General features: G+C 40.1%; 1 protein-coding gene across 1 annotated transcript; it reads right to left on the reverse strand.

Annotated features, from left to right (window-relative positions):
• Positions 1–2,167: 2,167 nt before the first annotated feature.
• Positions 2,168–19,268, reverse strand: LOC131693033 (U1 small nuclear ribonucleoprotein 70 kDa-like). Its single transcript, XM_058980502.1, has 6 exons — positions 18,965–19,268; positions 18,724–18,906; positions 18,415–18,559; positions 3,680–3,937; positions 3,238–3,615; positions 2,168–2,893 (listed from the first exon to the last, which is right to left on the reverse strand). Exons 1-6 carry the CDS (start codon positions 19,106–19,108, stop codon positions 2,691–2,693), a joined length of 1,311 nt encoding a protein of 436 aa, XP_058836485.1. The 5' UTR covers positions 19,109–19,268; the 3' UTR covers positions 2,168–2,690.
• Between the last annotated feature and the right edge of the window lie 2,174 nt (positions 19,269–21,442).

Here is a 21,442-nt window from a genome sequence, read left to right on the forward strand (position 1 = left end):
AGGTTTATGTGCCAGCAAATAGTGTCTATATGAATCCACTATTTGCAAAAATCTGTGTAAAATCAATAGGCATAACGTTTAAATTTTTTTGAGTGCAGGCACTCGCGACTCGTACGGTCATCAGCCAGAAAGTCCTGCTCAGCTTTTCAGTTTTGCTTGGTTTTCAGCGCAGCACCCCAAGCAGAAGCCCCATATCGCAGTATCGATGACGAAATATTATATATCAGGTGCCTCGTGCTGCCACTGGGCCCCCGGACGTTTGGCATGATTATGCGTTTCGTTGCGTTCACCGATTTTTCACAGGCGTAATAAACGTGGTTGTTGAAGCTCAACCGGTCGTCGATTATCATTCCCAATTGCTTCAGCGCACGCTGCGATGCAATCACGTGGCCTCCGACGTCGATCTGCATCCGCTTTGCAGTTGCTGACCAACTACACCTCCATCTTGTGGTGGGCTATTTGCAGCTTGACCCCGTTCATCCCGCTCTCGATCGCGTCTATTGTCTCCGTCACCGACACCTCAACTTCAAGTGCCTTACCCATCACCGCTAGTGACACGACGTCCGCGAAACCCACGATTTTCATTTTCCTGGGCAACCGCAGTGCAAGGAGTCCATCGTACATCCCGTTCCGAAGAGTTGAACCAATACTGGAGCCCTGAGGAACACCCAATGTGACTCGCATCAACTTCTGCCCTTCGCTCGTCTCGTACAGCAGTACTCTGCTCTGGAAATAGCTCTTCAGGATCTGGCATAGATAGTCGGGAACCCTCATTCTGTGCAGCGGTGCAGTAATGGCTTCCCAGCTGGCACTGTTAAATGCATTTTTCTCATCTATCGTGACCTCCGCGCGGTATCGATCTCCTTTACGCTTCTGTTTAGATGCCTTTTCGGCACTCTCGAGCACTGTCCAAATTGCATCCACTGTCGATGCTCCTTTGTAGAATCCGAACTGCATCTCGGACAGTCCGCGCTCGCCTTCCGTGAATTTCATCAGCCTATTAAGAACGTTTGTGTTTGTTCCTTCTTCTTCGCCGTACGGTGTTGGTGGCCAGATAGTTGGATCGTGTTTCGGGAAAAGACCCTCGACGTCATCGAGCCTTTCATTTTTGCCATCACGACTCGATACGCGTCGCCCCAGGGATTGGCGTCTACTTCCCGGCACAACTCCTTGTGGCAATCTGACTTTTTAAGTGTGATCCCCCGTTTTATAGCGACAATCCTTCTTGTTAGGTCAGCCGCATCCACGTTCTCAGTCCCGCCGTTCGGCCGTAGTACCTCAACGAAGAGGTCTTTGTTGAAGGCTTTCGTTCACCGGACTTCCTTCTCCATACTGTATCAGGGTTCCGTTGACCAATATGGTAGCGAATCGCCTGGTCGTCACTATGCGTATACATTTCGCATACTCCGCCATCAATGAAGGACTACAGAATGTGACGTCGATGATAAACTCTCCCCCGTCTCCCCCAAATGTGCTAACAGAACCTTCACTGCACAGTCATACGTCTAACTTCGCTAGAGCTTCCTGCAGGATACACCATCTTGTATTGATTACTCTACAGACCAGGCGTTGAAGTCACCACCAATGAGTACCGGCTTCCGAACGATCAACTGCTCGGATAACTGATTCAGCATTAGGCTGAACTGCTCTACTGTCCACCTTGGAGAAGGGTGTGTGTGTGTGTGTGATCCTTCACTGCAGGATATAAGGCGATGCAAGGAAAAATCACGACATCGAGCCGACAAGTTTACGAGCGGCGATGTACAACGACAAACTTCCTCAAGGAAACCTATTTGTTCAAACGAATGTAAAATGAATAAGCTATTTTGCATAATTTTTCTTTCGACACGAATGCACTACCTGTCGGTTTCAAGTGTAGTTAATAAAAAAAACAGTAGGATAACAGTACCGATGACGACACGAGCGTGAACGAAAACGCTGGAGAAGGTAGTCTGAAAATACTTCGTAACCCAGGATACGAATCTTGCACGCAGCAGTAAACTGCCCCTACAGGACGGACAAAAATATTTTCTGGTTGATTTTTATATCTCTTTAACACTTTAAAACTCTTTTTCTGCTTGTTGACTTGCATTCACGTCGCTCGTTTCAAACCGCAGAAAAAGTCGAACCCATAGGATTTTCGGATCTCAATTAATTACACTAAATATTTGCGTTCAAGACACTTCTTTAGTCAGTACTTACTTCGCAGAATACAAAAGTCCATCCTAGGTTGAAAAGAAAATTGTTCTAAATCTAATTATAGGAAACGCTTCTGCTTAAAACAATGTAAGATCCATGCCTTAAGCGTTGTTGAAGCCAGTAGCACATTTATGTTTGTATCAAATTTGTGCCAATCAACTAGTTTTATTATATTGTTGCAACAACAATAATTACAAGATATACTTTACCTGAGAAGTTATGTAATTTCAAAATTATATAACTAGAAAGTGAATTTGAATTGCTATCGCATGTCGGACAGTTTTTAATTTATACTTAACCTTTACATGTGTCTGGTAGTTCCGGGTAAAATATATGTTAAAATTTGAAACGGGTTGAAGTACCATAACCTAGAAAAGGGGACGAATCCGCTTATGGTTTGCTGCAATCTGCGTATTACTAAAAATGTTACAATTACTCCCGAAGGGTTTTTTTCTTTCTTCTGGAATAGAATACACTCTTCGAAGACATCACTAGTAGCCACCATACCGATCGTTGTATGCATCGTTATCCTGAGGCGGTGCCGCGCTGAAACGGGAGCCATTTTCTCCGACACGCGCCCGGACAGCCCCATTTGCATCCTCATGCTCGTTGGGGCGATATTTCTCTTCCTCGCCATCTTCGTTCTTAATCTGCGCTGGGTATTGAGGGTACTGGGTGCTGTAATCCGGATAATCTGGAATGAGTAGAAATGTTTTGAATCAAGATGGGAAATATTTTCGATTATGAAAAATACAGAGTTGAGTAAGTAAAGAGAAGTGTAATAAGGTTCAAACACTTCAAATTTCCTACCATGAGTGAATAGATTGTCAGAGGCTTAAATACTACTAAACAGTTTGTACTTCGCAACTAATAGCCCTGGAGCCTCTTTTGCCATTTACTGGTTAGTCTTGCAATCATCGTTCAACGAATAAAGTGTCACGAGATACAAGAGAGTTCTAGCTCTTGCATTCGCGACAACTAATTGCTAATAACATTTTTAACGTTTTCTAATTAATTTTATTAAAAAAAGGCTCTTACCATCCAACGGTTCCTCCTTGATTTTAATATCACCCTCACGTAACTCCGGTTTGCGTTCTTTCCGCTCTCGGTCCTTATCCCGCTTGTCGCGTTTCTTCTCGGAACGATCGCGTTCTCGATCCCGTGACCGGCTGCGACTGCGCCTACGTTTCTTATCCCGCTCACGATCGCGGTCACGATCACGCTCTCGATCGCGATCACGGTCACGATCCCTTTCACGATCTTTCTCCCTATTGCGCTCCTGATCTTTGTCCCAACGTTTCTCACGTTCCGGTTCCTCGTGGTCACGTTCACGGCTGTGTCTTCTGCGACGATCCTTGGACCGACTGCGACGGCGACGATCGCGTTCCCGAGAGCGCGAGCGACGACGGTCGAATCCTGGTAGAAGAGAAAAGATTTATCATTAAATAAAGGTGGTTCAAAAAAATTTCGATCTACTTACTAGGCTCAAACCTTGGTTCCCGTCGTTCACGATTCGCACCGTCCTCTCGCTCCCGCTCCAGCCGATAGCGTTCGCGTTCCCGTTCGTTATCTTCACGACCGGAATGTTTGATGTTGACATCGGGTCCACCCCGGCGAGTTCCGCCAAGTCCTCCTCCGAGGCGCCTAGGAAGCCAGCCTTTTACGGTACGGGCACGCTCGACATCAACCAGCACACGCTTACCGTCAATTTTCTTACCATCAGCATGCTTGTAGGCGGCTATTTTTCAAGTAGGGAAAAGTTTTTCCGACGCACAAGGATATTTTTAGTTTCGGAAAAGGGACGGTTGTGTGTCGCAAAGAGAGAATTGTTCAGAATTATACATCACGATTTGGTTACGGGAAGATAGAAAGTATGCTGAAAAAACTTATTTTCATTCAATGATGTAGAAGGTGTGGATCATTTTGAAATTTAGTTATGGGGTTTTTGTTTGCCAGAAAGATAAGTCACACCTTCTATGTCATGTTGTGGGAATCCATAAGACTCTTGTGACCTAAAGCTTCTGCTAAATCTGCTATTTTGTCTAGTCAAGGCGGAATAACGTTTTCGAAGAGGACGGACGCAACTCGGCACTAGAAACACACTAACAGTTCTACTTCTGATCACTATTTCGTTAACTAATCATCACCAACACATGAACTTTTTGCGGTTTAGAATGTCTTTCTGTTTGATCTTCGATCTTCTCAGCAAAATCCGATTTTGTAATAATACCTACCAAGGTAACCGGTAATATTACTTACGAAGAAGTTAGAACTTACGAAGTCTCAGTACTTTTCAGTTTTAGATGTGTGGTTGGTGATGTTGTCTTTGCAAGTTGATCAATTGATACAACACCGATCTCCGATTAGCTCCAGATTCACTATAACCCATCATTACCTGGTGCGCACAATACTTACGTTCGAAGGATGAGCGCAATTAAAAATACAACATATCTCAATACATGAAAACTTACTAGCCGGGATCCACAGTACTGGTACACTTACATTTTAAATATGAATATTTAAAATATAGTAAAAACAGTGTAAAAAGAAGTTCCTGTTTGCTCGTTTGTTTTATCATTAACCTGTGTAGCAAGTGTTAAAAACTCGAGTGTACCTACAACCACTCGAAGGATAGCAATCGGCAACACTGCGCACCCGGATCTCAATCTATATAATATAGGAGCGACGAGGTTTGCCAATTGTCGGTGATTTTACCTTTTGAGAGTTCCATCGCAGATTAGGAAGGCGTACGTGGCCGAAGAGGAAAGTCGGTAGTCGGACAGTTTGTTCGTTAGCGGTGCTTGTTTTAAAGTGAAAAGGTGACTCGCTGTGTTTACGAAAAAAATTGGTAAATTCGTATTGTACGCATGTAGGTATAGTTTACCAAAACCATGGGTCACACGCAAATGTTAGTTACTTTTGACATAAGCTACTGATTCCCATTTGTATGAAAGCTTTTGTTCATTAGTAGAAATATTTGGTGTGTAGTATTAATTAAACCGTACGTGTATTTAAAGACTTACAAAAATATTTTGAACCCGTAGCCCTCGGGAAGCTTTATATGGTAAATTTATAAGCCTGACTTAAATGGTAATTTACACGATTTAAGTACAGAAAATGCATCCATCCTCAAACAAAACATGGAACTCAAATTCCCCAAAAGATTCTACGAGGTAGTAAGTTATTTTTAATTGCTCATAACTAAATTTTGTTATACTGGTACGTTTCGCTTACCGTACACGGAAAGAACACATCGTATGATAGGACTAGGCGAGATGAGTATCCTAAGCTTAATTACTATTCTCTCCTTAAAAATCTACATAAGTCCTCGAAACATCTCATTGACTTCTGTTTAAGGTCTTATCTATCAGCATCTATTTGATTTTAAGCATCACATTTGTATTCAAAATAAGCAGTTGTAAATGTGTTGCTTTTTAGAAAATCTGCACTGTCCATAATCGCATCGTTCTTTGGGAGTGACTTGCGATTAAAACCAGTATATCTCGGGGCAAAATGGGCGTCCTCCAAAAACTGTCATATTTTGTATTTTATTCTATGAGAAACATTTAGCAGCCGGCTGTTCGGGAACATTGTGGAAACAATATATAGAGAATTATTCCTATCCAAGAAAAGAAATACGGGGCTTTTCGGTGTTGGCCTGGCGTGTTGCGTAAAATAATCGATCCGTTTACAAAACTCAAAAAGTGACCGAGGGCCACGTGATTGAAACTACAGTAAACGAGGAAACAGAGACAGGAACGAATGTAGCCATACAAAATTGCACATGCACGTTTCCTTACAACCTTGAACAGGTTTGAGCATCGTTGAGAGAGTATATCAATATTATTTTCTCTCTTGAATAGTGGTTCCTTCTTGTTCCTTATGTGGTAGATGAGGTTCACGAATCTACATGCTGTTAATCAAATTGATTGAGTGATCCGGAATCTGTATAGAGAATTCCTTTCTCTGGTCCTAGTTGACTGGCATCAGGTATAGCTAATTCCATCCTTTTTAGGTTTGAGAGGAGAATGATTAACAAATCTAGGGAACTCGTGCGATGAGGCTGGGATTCCTTCGATGTCTACGTAAAAGCTAAATGCAAAACATGTACAGGGTGCGGTACTCGAAATGTAACCAACTTCAGACCATTCGAGCAGCTGTTGCACTGCCATCCAGCCCGGGAACAACTTGACAGTTCCCATATATTGAACTCATAAGCAAATTTTGTGGTGATTTGGTGATGTCATGGCGGCTCGAATGGAACAAAATTTGAAAAAGACGCAACCCATATATTATTTTCCATATCTGTAAAAAATAAACAATTTAAGCATTTCTATCATCAAATTTATTTCGCTGTTCAAATTAGAAGCTGTTCTCATTCCGCTATACTTAAACAGAAACACAGATTTCATTTTGAATTTAAAAAATCCAAAATAAAATAAATTCGATTTTATACAAGATGACTTTCAAAATCAAGACACTTCCACTTATATTGGAATTCTCGAAAATCTTCCGGATCGAATCAACATTTCCCCAGGCATGAAATTCTCCGGTAGATGTCATTCCGTTTCTTTCAGACTGGAATAAATTGCCAGAATAATTCTGAAGGGATCCGTACCGAAACCATCGCAGACAGAATAATTGCAAAAGTCGAACAAAACTCTGGCAGGAGTCGACCAAAATTGTACATTCCTGGCAGCATTCTTGCTGAAACCGAGCACTACCGGTTTGCTGCCAGAATTCTAATAAAAGCACAAAAATTCTATTTAAAACTAATTTTGCTAAATAGGTGCAAAATCCTACATATATTGTTAATTTTCCCGATAAAATACTAGAATTCTTGACGTTCTTAATGCACTTGAAACAAGGTGTCGTAGGTTTGCAAATTGTTAAGCTTGGTGATGTGCTTTCATTGGCCAAAATGTTTTTCATGTATATTTCTCGAGAAAAAAGCACCAACGATTTACCAACTACAAACTTCACACATCAAGAAAACTAAAACATTGTTAAGAAGGAGGTGAGTCGGTTGCTTCCAGCCAAATTTATAATAAGATTTATGTAACATTGCTGACGGTTTCCAGTTAGGGATAAATTTATTCTCTAATAATAGTTTTCTTTATCCACATTTTGGAATACGCTTTTTCTAAATGTTGTTCTAGCCGCATTGACCTCGTTCGTAACACACGTAACGAAACACGCTTTTCTCTTGAAATTTTTTCGTTTCGTTGTTCGTGGTACTCGTACAGAGAAGGCATACTAGCGCCACCATCAAAACGGTGGTACATATATGAAACAAGCACTATCTGTCAAGTTGTCCCTGGGTTGCTGCCATCAGCTGTCTATAAATTGACTGAATAACAGTTCGGAGTATTGTTTGCAGACGTACAAAAGCACTTGTGGAGTGCGCGGCCTCTAGCAAAAGCAAGTATCGAACTAACATCCCTTTCCTTTTCTTCCGAGATCTACGTTCGGGCCGGGGCGGCGCCGTTTAGAATTACCAGGAGTTGCACATTGAAAGATGTTTCACTACTCCCAAGCATAATTACTTCAGCTAGTCCAGATTGATAACGGAGCAGCAGCCAAGGGTGGTCGTACAAGCTCAAGTTCAAAACTAAAATCCCTCAATGAAACAGCACTGTTCAATTTCACTATCTCTTCATCATCCTCCATCACCTTAGCATTTAAATTGCTGAATTATGTTAAAAATAAACGGATATAAGACCGTACCAAACATATCAAAACGTTTTTTGCATCCGCACCTGTTGAAACATCTGATGTTTCATTTGCCCTTTTTCCATTATACTGGCCACGATTTAAGCTCGGAAGCTTTTTTTCTCTCTCAATTTCCTGTGTAATCGATTTGTTTCAGGTAACTGACGTCCCTATATCTACATACAGAGTTTGACAATATGCACGGTAAACTGAATATACCTAGAAAATTGGTAGTGGCGTAGTACCCAAAGAAAGAGGTACAAATTACCTGCTAATAGGTTCCAATCCCTATAATATTTACCTATTTCTAGGTAATATCCGCTCAGATTTGATTACCGATTACCTAATTTAAGGTGGTTTCAAGTTACCTACTGGTGAGTTTGTGGAATTTAGGTACTATTTACTTAGGCATCCAGAAAAGTGCACGAACTTAGAAGTGGGTATATTCACTCTACCTAAACTAGGTGATTACGAATCAATTATAAATACCTTGTACATGAAAAAGAATAAATGTTATAGAGATTTCCACCTATTAGTGGGTAAATCGTACCTTCTGTTTGGGTACAGCGCTAGTACCAATTCTCTAGGTACATCCAGTTTACTGTGTGCAACATCGATTTTCCACTGATCGATGGGGGTCAGTTTGACAACGTCAAAATCGGTTGAAATGTCATTAAGAAACAGCTGTTGCAGTAAACAATGGAAAACAATGCACACTTTCTTCAATTTGATGCAAACAAAAGTGCTCCTGGTTCGTATTTAGAATAAATTTCGTTACAATCAATGCTCTTATGTTGATTACGATAGTATGACGTCATGTCACCCTCTTGATTTGTTTACCTCCAAATTAAAATGTCTAAGCAGCTCAATACCAATGAGGTATATATAGGTGTGGCAGAACACACGATTTGCTAGTGTTGGCAACCAAAAATATGTAAACAATCCAGAAACACAACGGGTCGACGTCATAGCGGTCACACGATTCAATGGGAGCGGAACGACCGCTATGACGAAAGCAAGTCGATTTATACTGTGATCACTCACACCACTCATGTAAGATTCATCTTACGAATATCAAAGTGCCTTCATCGCCAGACCTGTATATACGACATTGGCTCAATACCAGTGCAGTTTGTTAAAACTATAGATTTGTGGATACCTACATTGATAAAATAAACTACCCATTAATGCGTAGAAAACTACGCATTTTCAATAACAGTGGAATAACCCATTAAATGGGTAAAGAGTTTGTACCCATAAATGAGTACAGACCTTGTACGTCAACCTGGGAATAGTTTACCCATTGTTTTTCGCAGGATTGTTACAACAAAATGCGTAAAAAATTTATGAAAATCGCGCCAGAATTAAATGTACTGTCAATAGAATTGTATCTGAATTTAAAAAAAAAACATAAAGGGCCCTATTCTCAGTCACGTCACTTAGTGACTAGAAGGAAATTTTGTTCTAGTCACTGGGTGACGTGACTGTGAGAATAGGGCCCAAAATAACGCTCATTTCACATTATTGTCTCCTTACAAAAGTATAGGAATCTAGATAGAGATCCTATTCCAAAACTCCTTAATAAAATAAAACCGCCAACTGAATATATTTTTGATGGCTGAATCTTTTGGCTGTTCTAAAAATGCCGAACTAGTGCATATTTGCAACATCCTCAGTAGTATAAACAGCCGTTGTTTTCGGAGCATTGCCGAAATGTTCCGTTTCCACCACGGACTCCGATGCAGGCCGATAATTTGCAGGTTCCGCTACGATCCTTAGTTAGCAGATTAACTTGCTTGAAATAATTCTTAAGGAATTTTCACCCATTGTTAAGATCAATATACCCATTGACATTACCTCATCGAGTAGTTGTGAAATGGATAAAAAGTACTCATTGTTAGAAATAAAAAATACCCATTTTTTGACAGCTTGAATAACTTCCGAAAATGGGCAATTTGAATACATAAAATGGGTAAAGGTTTTTGGGGGGAAGGGGAGAAGTTGCTTCTCTAATCTTCCGGTCATCACATCACATGCTTTGGTATTCTTAGTATGTATAACAAACATGAAGATGTGACACAAGGCGCCAAGAGCGCACTAAAATCCTGTCAATGCTATTTTTCATTGGATTGTCTGCTCTAAATATATCACCAGGGGACCATTCATAAATGATATCGGATATTGACAATAGGGGAAGGGCGTCACGTAACGAGATAAAAACTAAAAATGAATTTCAGACGTATCAGTGGATCAGGGATAGAAAACGAACAACATTGTATATGATTGGCCCCCAAACAAAGAATATTCCATAACAAATATCACGTAACATCGGCGACAGAGCATTGAGATCAAGGCCAAGTTCCCCCTGGGTCGTGCAAAACTGAGTAGCAACATCAATTTAGGCACAGATAGCAGACGTCCACTTATTTTCATTTTTCTGTTTTGTCTTTTCATTTGTTTCTCTTGCTACGATGTGTGCGGCTCGGTGCGGGAGAGCGTGACGGCCAAGGAACAGTGTGGGAGAGCGTGACGGCCAGTGGCCCAAACAGATCAGGAACAGGAGGGAGGACTGCGAACAGGGAAACAGACAACAGATGAGAAATAGTTTACTTATTTATTATAACTACGATACTAATCACAATTGTTTTGCTTTTCTTGTTTCGTTTCAGCGAACCAAAATCTATACGGACTAGCACATACGAACAGTTAGGCTTTGTAGGTTCTCATCTTAAGAAATGACAATGACAATGACACTGTACGAGATGGCGCTGGGCCTGTGGCCTTCGACTGACATGGTCTATTCTCATTGATTCGGAAGTCTTCTTGGCTGGTTGGTAGATATGTGGTCCTACTTGCAAGTTGATCAATTCGCTTGGGTGGGGGACATGGGGATCCTACTAGTTGTCGACTCTTTTGATCGTGAGTATGAGGCTAGTTCAGGAAAGGAGTGCAGGACTGGCACGTAAGAGATGTTAATTATTCAGGACTTGTTCTTATGATTACTAAACTCGACCAAGCACACCGGCTCTCAGAAATGATAAGCAACCCTTTCGGGTCGGTGTGGTCTATTCGAGTGGAACCAGGTGGACATTCGGTTCGGGCAAACTTTATGGTTAATAGTGGATAAATAATTCTTACGCCTTTATTGGCAGAGATTCTTTTTGCGAAATGCTAATATACCTTCACTGGTATAGCTACTCAGGATAATAATAATAGAAAAAATATGGGTTTGCCTGATCCATAATGTAATGAATATGTATATTGACTAGAACAGGGATAATCGAGTTATGTTATAAGATAGAGAAGAAACAGCACAGTTGAAGGAAAAGTATTCGCGAGTAAGGACTAATACTGCTAGTATGTTTACCGTTTCAATTAATAGTCGATTGATCTGCTTCGGACCTAGGAGACAAAAAGGAGATTAGGAAGAGACAGAAGCGGATTCAATGCGAAATTTGCCAATATGACGTTGACCCCAAGGCGATGGTAGGATGATTTTCCATAGGATGACAAACTAGATGACACGACGTTACACGCTCTAAACTTGCGCCAAATAGTTTGTATGTATGTATGAAATTCGCGAACATCACGGTTGACTGCGATCTCTGATTTACTTAACAGTCAATTGATCCGCTTCAGACCTAGGGGACCCGTGAGGAGTTCAGGAAGAAAATAGAAGCGGAATCAACGCGAAGTTTTAATTGCATCACTGACGACTTAGCACGCGTTGTTAGGAGCAGGATACATTGGACCAGACAAAATAGAGAACTTGACGTTACACACTTCGAGACAAATAGGCGCAAAATTTAGTCCTCCTCCCGAGGACCGGTGTTTAATTGGCGGACAGTCGCTAATCCTTCCGATTTTGCAAATTTTGTCTCGCGAGACGGACCAAGATCCTTCAAGCTATAAGCTGCAGTCCTATCAGCCCGTTAAAAAAAGGGTAAAGTTTTTTTTTACCGTGTATATACTGCACTACATCTTGGCAAGTAGCATTTTAATCATATCAGCCGAAATACTGCTTGTTTTTGCGAGAATGCAGCCTCATATGTAATCGATTGTTTCATTTAAGCCGGCATTCTGGTAGAAATTGATCGGAGCCCCACCTCTAATTTCGGATGCGTTTGACAGGAGGTTCATCATGCTATAAATGCTTATCATCGACATGTTTTACAAAAAGTTTGGCTAGGACCAGGCATTGTAATTCTCTCTCACTCACGCGAGAAGAAGCTTATCCGATGCCCAACTTTTCCGAGATGAATCGCAAAATTCTCCGTCTCCATAAATAGCATGAGAATTTTTTTTCCAGATAAAATTTATTTGGCTTTTTCCTTCTCAGCGGAGAAGGTGATAATATTATAATTTCGTGGAAATCAATTAAAACTTCAAAAAATACACTTAATTACAAAGAAAAGCGTCAAAGAAGTATGATGGACTTGTTTTTTCGTGTTTTGGAATAACGACAGCAAAGCAGCGAACGCAAAAAAACTACTTATGATAATAAGTAATAAACTTATTCACTCATTCTCCGGCTGTTTTATTTATCCGGAGAAATAACACGTTGTATTTATACGGAGAAATTGTGTGAGTGCCAATAACTTTTCGTGAGAAAATGTGAGTTTTTCTTGTCGCAGTAGCAAACTATCCGGGCGCATTTACTCATATGAGCGATAAATGCAATGCCTGGCTAGAAAAATTTTCTTGGTGAATTTTTATGTCTTTGTCGTATCGGATCACAAAGATCACATGAAAATGACTCAGTGCGCTGGATAGTTGCCATGTAATAATGAAGTTTGCAGTGGCCAATCAAAACCTTGGGCAGCACGATCAGAACCAGATTTTTTCTCTCAGCCAACTTGTTGAAATTGACAGGGCAGGCTAAGGATCAACGACGTCAATAGCTGCACCTGACCAAAACGTCAGCCCATTCATTTTCAGTACTATCGGAATGTCCTGGTACGCAGACAAGGTACATATTGTTGACAATGTTTAGTTCTTCGATTTGAATTCGACACGCGACCACTAGCTTGGACCGTGATTTGATCGAGCTAGGGACCTTGATTGCAGCCTCACTGTCGGAGCAAAAGTTTGTCACTTTGCCGGACAATCTCTGTTGATAAGCCGATTGTACTTTGTACATTATCGCGAAGATTTCACAAAAAATACCTCTGCTCATACAGAATTTGGGCAATATTTATCCGCATTTCGCCATAAAGTTTTCTTGAGCCGAATGTCTATCTGGTTCCACTCGAACAGATCACACTTACCCGAAAAGGCTACCTAGCATTCCTAGGAGCTGGTGTGCTTGGTCGAGTTAAATAATCATAAAAAACAAGCCCTGAATCTTTCTATTAGGTGCCAGCCCGGCACTCCTTTCCTGAACTAGCCTCAAGGTCAAAAAAGTCGACAACTAGCAGGATCCACATGTCTCCCACCCAAGCGAATTGATCCATCCACATTCATTTTTCATTGAAACGATAAGAATGTAAAGATTTCAGATTGCCTACTGTTAGGTGATGCAAGTTCTCCGTATATAAGAGCAAGCTAGACAGCAGACGAAGTACTAAAGGGCACATGCCGCTGTTAACACTGACGGATTATTATCTTGCTATTGCATTTAATAGGCATATCCAGCGACCGATATGTCGTCATTACCGGAATAAATCTAGTCGAAAATTGTTGCCTCTAGCCATTTCGTAATCGTGTCAAATCTCTCCTTCTATGAAGTATTCCATGTTAGTCTCTTTATTTTTATTATTATGATAATATAAGACTAGAAAAAGCTTTGAAATCTGTTTGCTTAACTGCCGTTATACGCATATTTGTCCCATGTTCTATGGGATTCCCTATATACATGGGACAATTATCGGTATAACGGCAGTTAAGCGATTGGATAACCTTCCTATATGAGATATGCAAAATAGAGCAGAGAAGTTTTTTAATCGCGCGAAGCTCAGCCATATCTGCTAAAAATAAAGGACATTTTTTGACTCATACACGCACAAACAGGTAACACACACTGAGACGCTCTAGTCGAAAAAGCAAACGACGGTGTGGCGTACACTGGCATCCTCAAAAAGGTGAGAGAGGATCCCAAGCCGAAGGAGCTGGGGGAAAAGGTAGTAAGAACCAGGCGTACTCAGAAAAGTGAGATGCTGTTTAATCTGGTTGGTCGAGTTCGACCTATCGTGGCAAAAGCGGTTGGAGGAGAAGCGAAAGTGAGTGCTTCAGTTCAGTAAGCAGTGGTCATGTTCAGGAATCTGGACGAGATCACAACGGAAGGCGCAGTGAGGGGCGCGCTATTAGAGCCATGTAACCTGGAGAAAGAGCAGATGTCATGATAAGGACGTTGTATAGTTGAACACAGACAGACGCTTATCGCCAGCCGCAGGACACCAGGTTATGTCGACCGGTAGGATCACAGGCAGATGGTTGATGTTCTCGTTGCGATTGACCGCTAGAGCCACTAAATAAACGGAGAGTTGGTCAGGTGGTGGGTATTGGCCGTCCTGCAAGAAACGGTAGAGGGTCGGCTGTTCTGCCACATTACGGGAGATTTCTTATGCCGAATACAAAAAGTCGAAGCAGGCCAACGATGATGGAGATAATCCAACTTAATCTGGAACATAGCGATATTGCACAGAATCCAAAATAGAAACGAAGTGCTACGATGCAATTATTGCAGAGCCGCATCGTGTCCCTTCCGATAACGGAAACTGGGTGCTGAATAGTGCAAGGATGGAATTAGTGGCCACCTACAATACCCTACGTGGATTTAGCATCAAAAGGCTGAAAATCAAAAGGCCGAAAAAAATCAAATGGCCGAAAACTTAAAAGGCTAGAACTCAAAAAGCCGAAAACCCAAAAGGCCGAATCTCATAAGGCAAACTTTTTTTTATTATTCGAATATTTCACATTGTGTTCTTCCTGATTGATTAATCGCTCATGTTTGAGTAAATCGAGCAATCGCGGATCGCACGGTTACGTACGAAACATTTCCAATACAAAAGAAGGATTATTGCTCCAAAAATCCACCAAACCCTTTGTCAAATTATGCATTCACTGCGATTTTAATTCAGATTCCAAGAATGCTCGAAAGAAGGAATCATCCCCTATGTTTGAGTAAACCGGGCAGCCGAAGTGATCACAAGTGTGCGTGCAAGAGTTTTTTGGCATACAGATTCAAAGAACTGCTCATATTTGAAAGAAGGAATCAATCCCTATGTTCGAGTAAACCGGGAATACGAACAGTTATGCAGTTGTAAGAAGCTGTCATGTAGCTCGAATGTTTGAGCATAACGGCAACTACCTAAATATTTAAATAACTTTGAATGAGTTTGTTTACCAATAGTACTAATATTGTACTTGAACCAAAATTAATTGGATTATTCTTCTGTACCAATTAATAAAAAACATTTACGCCTAATGTGGCTACGCAACATCGCCTCAAGTCGCGTGCTGTCCGACATCGCTGTCGCTCCGTCTGACTTAAACTAATTTATAGCCACTATGTTTGAGTAATCCGAGCAAACGCGTGGATCACAGGTTTGCTTGCGAGGGGCCGCCACTTCCGTATATATTTCGAAAGAACAGCTCATGATATAAAGAAAGATAATAAGGATAATTTTAATTATTGAACCGCTGTATGGAAAACCAAAACTCACTGGCGATCATAATAATAATGGCCAAAACTAAACGTACATCTGGTGGATCGCAGTTTTACACTATACTATACTGAAACGTAAGTCACAGCCAAGTATCCATAATTGCAAATACGAACAAGCATAAAAATTTCAAAAATGAAACTAAAAAGAACTGCTCATATTTAAAAGAAGGCAAAATCAGTTATAAAACGTATTCACTCGAAATATAATCAATATCAGGTAATGGATAATAACACATTATTATCATTGCTTTGTTTCGTCCTATAAAAAAGTTAGCCTTTCAAAATTCTGCCTTCTGAAAAGTTTGCCTTTTGAAATTCCGCCTTCCAGAAAGTTTGCCTTTTAAATGTCCGCCTTTTGATTTTTCAGTCTTTTGAATTTGGCCTTACGTAATTTGAAAAAGCCTTACGGCCTCGACCCCCTACGTGAATAGGCTAGATCCACCACCGGGGATTAGACCGAGTAGAGATAGGTCCACCTCCGAGGAATTCACAGTGGGGTAGATTCTAATTGGCTGAAAGCTAGTTGGCTCACGAAACAGACATCGATATCGAGAGCAATTCCGCTACCGGGAAGCTCTCAGTCAGAATAGGGAACTGAGTGACTCACGGAAACAGGAGCTAAATGACTTAAAGTTCGAACCATTTCATGGATTAAGTTGAGCTCCGAGCTAGCTCCGAAAAATTCGTGAGCAAAAGAAATAGGTTGGAAGAAAGCACAACGAAGCCCCACCCCCCTCCCCTTTTCTTGCCTTCGAAGTACTACCTTGAGGTATTTCCTCAGAGGAAAAGCCCGAAAAAAGAGTAAGGAGTGTGTTTAGTGCTTAAACACGAAAGCGTGTCGTCAATCCCACGCAGTGGCAATACGCTACAGGTCAGGCTTTGAAGCTTTTTAAACCTTTCTATAAAAACACACACACATACAGGCATTTTATGGTCTCGGCGAACTGCAAAAGAGACCCCTCGGTTAAGTTGGGGGAAAATGGAAAAGGCAAAATAGAGCAGTGCACTTTTGGTCGCAACTAATTTACGACAAATGTGTACATTTAAACTTTTAAAAAATGCGATGTCATTAGTGGCTTTGCTAACTTTACCGTAAAGTTAGTACTACTATACCATTTTTGTAAAAACAAGCAAATGCGTTTTTCGTAAGTGCTAGTGCTAACTTTATGCATGTACTTGAAAAAAAATATGATGAGATCAAATTCGTCATAAAAAAGTTTAAAAAAAATTCAAAGCTCCAAATTATGATGGTATTTTCAACATCCATTTGAAAAACCTTCCTGAACTCACCTTCAGATCAAAAAATTCAACAAATGTTTGTATACTTTCCTGGGAGATTGAAAAATGTCAAGATTATTTCTAATGCGATGCCGAATAAAAACCCAGCAGAAGCAACTGGTTATCGACCAATTAATTTACTCTGTTCTAGTAACAAATTATTTGAAAATCCTAACTAATTATCCTAACTATAGAATGATGTTAACTGTAAGGATAATCAACATGATAGAGTAACTAACATGACAAAAGTAAATATCTCATAGGACCTTTTTACTAGGGTTGCATCTAGCCATTGAAAAAGCATCGTGGTGTTTGGAACAAACGATTAAGAGCCAAAATGTGGGATTTCGGTTTTACAATTTCGTACAGATAAATTATCAGAATTGTAAATCTGAAACGCTACCCGTTGAAGCTGGTGTCCCACAAGGGTCTCTTCAATCCTACATAATTCTTCCAAATCTACCAGCAAGCTGTCAAAATTTACTGTTCTGTGATGATACTAGCATCTCTGCTTCAAATGAGAGCCTTCGAGTCATTTGTAGTCGTCTGCAACGAAGCTTCAATATTTTCAATGATTACTCTAAATATATCGAGCATGCTCCACAAGATACAAACAATGGAAACTTTACAAAATCGAAAAGTATTCGAAGCTGATGAAATTATCCAAACAAAGCTCCGCAACCGAACGAACAACCCGACTACCGTTTGATTTCTCGGCCACCGCCCTGCTTGGTGACAAGTATAGTGTACAAAAGAAATCAATTTTGATATCACACATATAATTTATTTTTCTTGATTCGATTGATTGTCGGGACACAGCTGTATGGTTGGTATAACTCGCTCCCGTTACCCACAGTACCCCGTCTGTTCTTACCACACTCATACAAACCTAACCCAGCGCAGATTCAACACTCCTGATTTACAGTGAATGAGTGACAGGGCGGAGGAGACGCACTGAATCATCTCAAATGAAAAAGGAGGCAAGTCCTTCTTGCATCTAGAATGGAACCATACTGGAAACGGTTTTTTTAGTTCGGTATTGGCCGGTACAAAATGCTAGTTTAAAATGTAACCTGCTTGCATACACCAAAATTAACCTTTGACCATTTTTATGGGCTTCGTAAGAACGCGGGCTGCCTGGGTTTCTTGGTAGCAGATTTTGCACTCGTTCAAAACATTAGCTAATTGGGAAGGTAGGCTTGTCAAGTAACAGCAACTGGCAACTCCCAGCTATATGTTAAAACTGCTGGCCTACAGTTGACTGTAGTTAGAAGAACGAGAACGAGAAAACGATGACCGTTAGAAGTTTTTTCGGGGTGTTTGTTGTTTAGTTTATCGATATGAAAAGTCTCAGCAAGGGGATACTGTTTAAGATACTACTATGAAACAATACGAGATCCTAACCGGAAGCTGATCAAAGACTACGCTGCCGTCATTGGCTCTAGAGAGCAAAGCAATTGTGAGAAATGAACGTTATTTTGCGCTCAGTCTAAAAACAATCGCTTTCTTCTCTTTGAGCTGATAAATGCTAATAGATTAATCGTAGACAAAATACTCACAATGCATGTCCCGTTCATGTTCATACTCAATAAAAGCGTATCCTCTTGGTTTACCGGTTTCCTTATCGAAAGTCACAACAATTTTCTTAATGTTGCCATACATCTCAAACTCACGTCGTAATTTCGACTCCGATGTGTCATAATTCTGCAGGTAGAATCAAACATAAGTATCATAGGTTAATTTTTTCGTTTTTAACCAGTGCTACAACACTCGTGTAAATAAAATATAGCTTGATGTAGCACCGACTACACCGGTGAGTAGTGGAAGATCAAAAACGAAAATGCCATATAATTAGCTGAGCAACTTACAATTCTTGCTACAAACAATGTCTTAAAAGGATCTTCCGTAGCTCCGGTCATCTGTGTCGGATCCCAGGTGGCAATTTCACGTTCTAGCTTGTAGGCTACCTGTTCCGCTCGTTCCCGGCGCCGGCGTTCGATCCGTTCTTCGCGTGTTTCTACCCGTGTCGGTGGCGGAGTATCTTTTGGGTCCTGATACAAAATGTTTGTTTTGTTATTAACATTATTTAATTACAATCAGATATCATACCTCGAACAAATCCAAAAACGCTCCTACACCGCTATAACCCTGCGATTTTTTCTCATGGGGAAGTTTTGCCGATGGAGGTAGAAAAGGGATCGGCTCGCGTGGGGCAAACAATGCCAGCAAGTTTGGTGGCAAATACTGCGTCATTTTAATCCGAAAACACCACTATTCGATGAAAATCCGCAAGCACTCTTCAACACTGATATTTGAGTATCGAACTTTAGCACATTTTTCTCCAAATTCCACTTTTTATGAAGCACAGAAGAGAACTGCAAAATTTTTGATGATGCGTTAAAATGAAGGAAATTTGTTTCGTTTTCCAAAGTGTACCTATGATGAGAGGCGGACTTCAACTGTCAAGCGCAGCTCAACTGTGTTAAATGGAAACGATAAATATCAGGGTTGCCAAATATAGCGATTTATCGGTATTTATACCGGTTTTTACACTCAATACCGATAGTGTCTTTAAAATACAGATTATATTGTTTTTTGCCGATACATACCGATTTTGTATATATTGAGCTTCTTAGAATGAAGTATGGTTAATAAGCTGTTAGAGTGTATTATTTTTGAAAAATGCAATAATGTTTCATTTGGTTAGAATTCTGTCTAGTTTCTGTAAAAATACTGGCCTGCCACCTATTACTACTTAACCGAAAAATTCTAAGATACTTGTTCAAAAACTAGTTCAAAAATAATTATAATTTAACACTGGTTTGCAACTGGGAGGGAGGAACAGACACTACGCACGAAGTGTAAATAATAGCAATTGTCAAGAAGCAAGAAAACTTTCGACATTCAAAATCAATGAAGGTGGGCGACGCTTAAATTGAGTTCTTGACGACCGGTCTCACGAACACTAATGCAGTTTCCTGGTTGAAAACAATCCCATTTACTTTTGCCGGCTTTGTTTGTTATTTTCCACCAGCTTGTGAAGTAGTATTTGTGTCATATGGCGTGTGCATGAGCCGTAGAAAAGTCTATGAGCAAATTTCTTTTTGCGTGTCATTGATGCAAGCGTGTTACCGGTACATGACTTCAATCGTGTGATGGAAATAGAGTCTGTCACAGTATAAAACTAGTGAAAGTTTTTTTTCCAGGTGCTTTACATTGATTTGAAGATAAAGTCCGACGGCAGTGTGGTTCCAGTACTCGAGTAAAAAGGGACACATTTTGGAACGATGTATCTCACCTTCTATTTTAAAAATAGGATTTTTGTGGCATTCTTCTCTTTCATTCTACCACGATTTCCTAAATAAAAAATGCTTGCACTGGATATTAAAAACCGTTACATTATTAAATTGAAGCTGAAAAATAGAATTTCATTCTATAAAAATTTAACTAACGGAATCCTTTAATAAGGAAGCTCGCCGGTAGAGGCACGTTCATCTGATTCCTGAAACGTCCACCATTGAATAAGAGAAATATACCGGTTTATTTTTCAAATTTAAAAGAAATCTGCAGAAAAGCTCTAGCTTATTTTTTTATTTTCTTCGATAGTACGACTAACAAATTGCCTTTCGCTTTTCCAAATAAAACTTGCTTTTAAAAAATCACTAACTTAAATATATGAACTTGGTTTGTAAGTAGAATCAGTTTCTATGTTTAGAAAAAACCTCAGATATATATTTCTAGGCTGTGGACCATTTGGCAAACTTTTTTCACTTCGGTTGAAATTTGATAGTTTATCTTTCTCTTGAATGGTTAAATCTAACCACAAGAATGACCCATTCCAAATGTTGACAAATGGATAGGTATTTGGAATTGACAGCTGTTAAACCAACTTCAAGTATGGCACTCGCAGCCTTGGAACGTAAATATCCACATAATGAAATAACCTAAAATATGTTTGACGCAACATGTTTTCGTTTTCATATTTGCCTTTTTGGGGGCGGACATAGCGTAGTTGGTAAATCAATTGCCTGGTACGCAGCTCACCTGGGTTCGATTCCCAACCCCGAACATAGGGTTAGATATTTTTCTAAAAGATTTCTCTAGACCGACAAAGAGGCGAATGACTCTAAGGTTAAAACCTCAACAATAAAAAAAATAATTGCCCTTTGTTTTCTACTGAAAAATATTGCCAACCTAAATAAAGTACAGAATACTGTTTCCACTTTCTTTCTACACTATCAAAAAATTTAACTGTCGAACTGTAAAATTTAACCATGCTATAGAACAGGGTTATTTTGCAAATAACGCTTGAAGTATAAGATTTTAACTAATTGTTGTAACTGTACACTAGGAGGAGGAACGCAGCAGCAAAGCGACTTGTAAGAAAACGCGTGTTTGCTCTCGGATTGTTATTTTATTTCTCCATTCATCGATAGTGCGAGGAATCATCTCGGTTGTCGTAAGGTCGTTTGTTGATATTAGGTTGGCTAACAATTTAAGGGCATCTCCATAACAACTCTTCTCCCCTAGCAAATGAAATTCAAATACAATGTATAGTGATAGTAAATTACATATAAAATAGTTTCA

This window comes from Topomyia yanbarensis, chromosome 3, assembly GCF_030247195.1.
Source record: "Topomyia yanbarensis strain Yona2022 chromosome 3, ASM3024719v1, whole genome shotgun sequence".
Taxonomy (NCBI): domain Eukaryota; kingdom Metazoa; phylum Arthropoda; class Insecta; order Diptera; family Culicidae; genus Topomyia; species Topomyia yanbarensis.

Coding starts and splice junctions, on each gene's coding strand:
- LOC131693033 (XM_058980502.1), bottom strand. CDS start 19,108: ATGACGCAGTATTTGCCACCAAACTTGCTGGCATTGTTTGCCCCACGC. Junction 18,907..18,964: donor CGTTTTTGGATTTGTTCGAG/GTATGATATCTG, acceptor ATTTTGTATCAG/GACCCAAAAGATACTCCGCC. Junction 3,616..3,679: donor GGAACCAAGGTTTGAGCCTA/GTAAGTAGATCG, acceptor CTCTTCTACCAG/GATTCGACCGTCGTCGCTCG.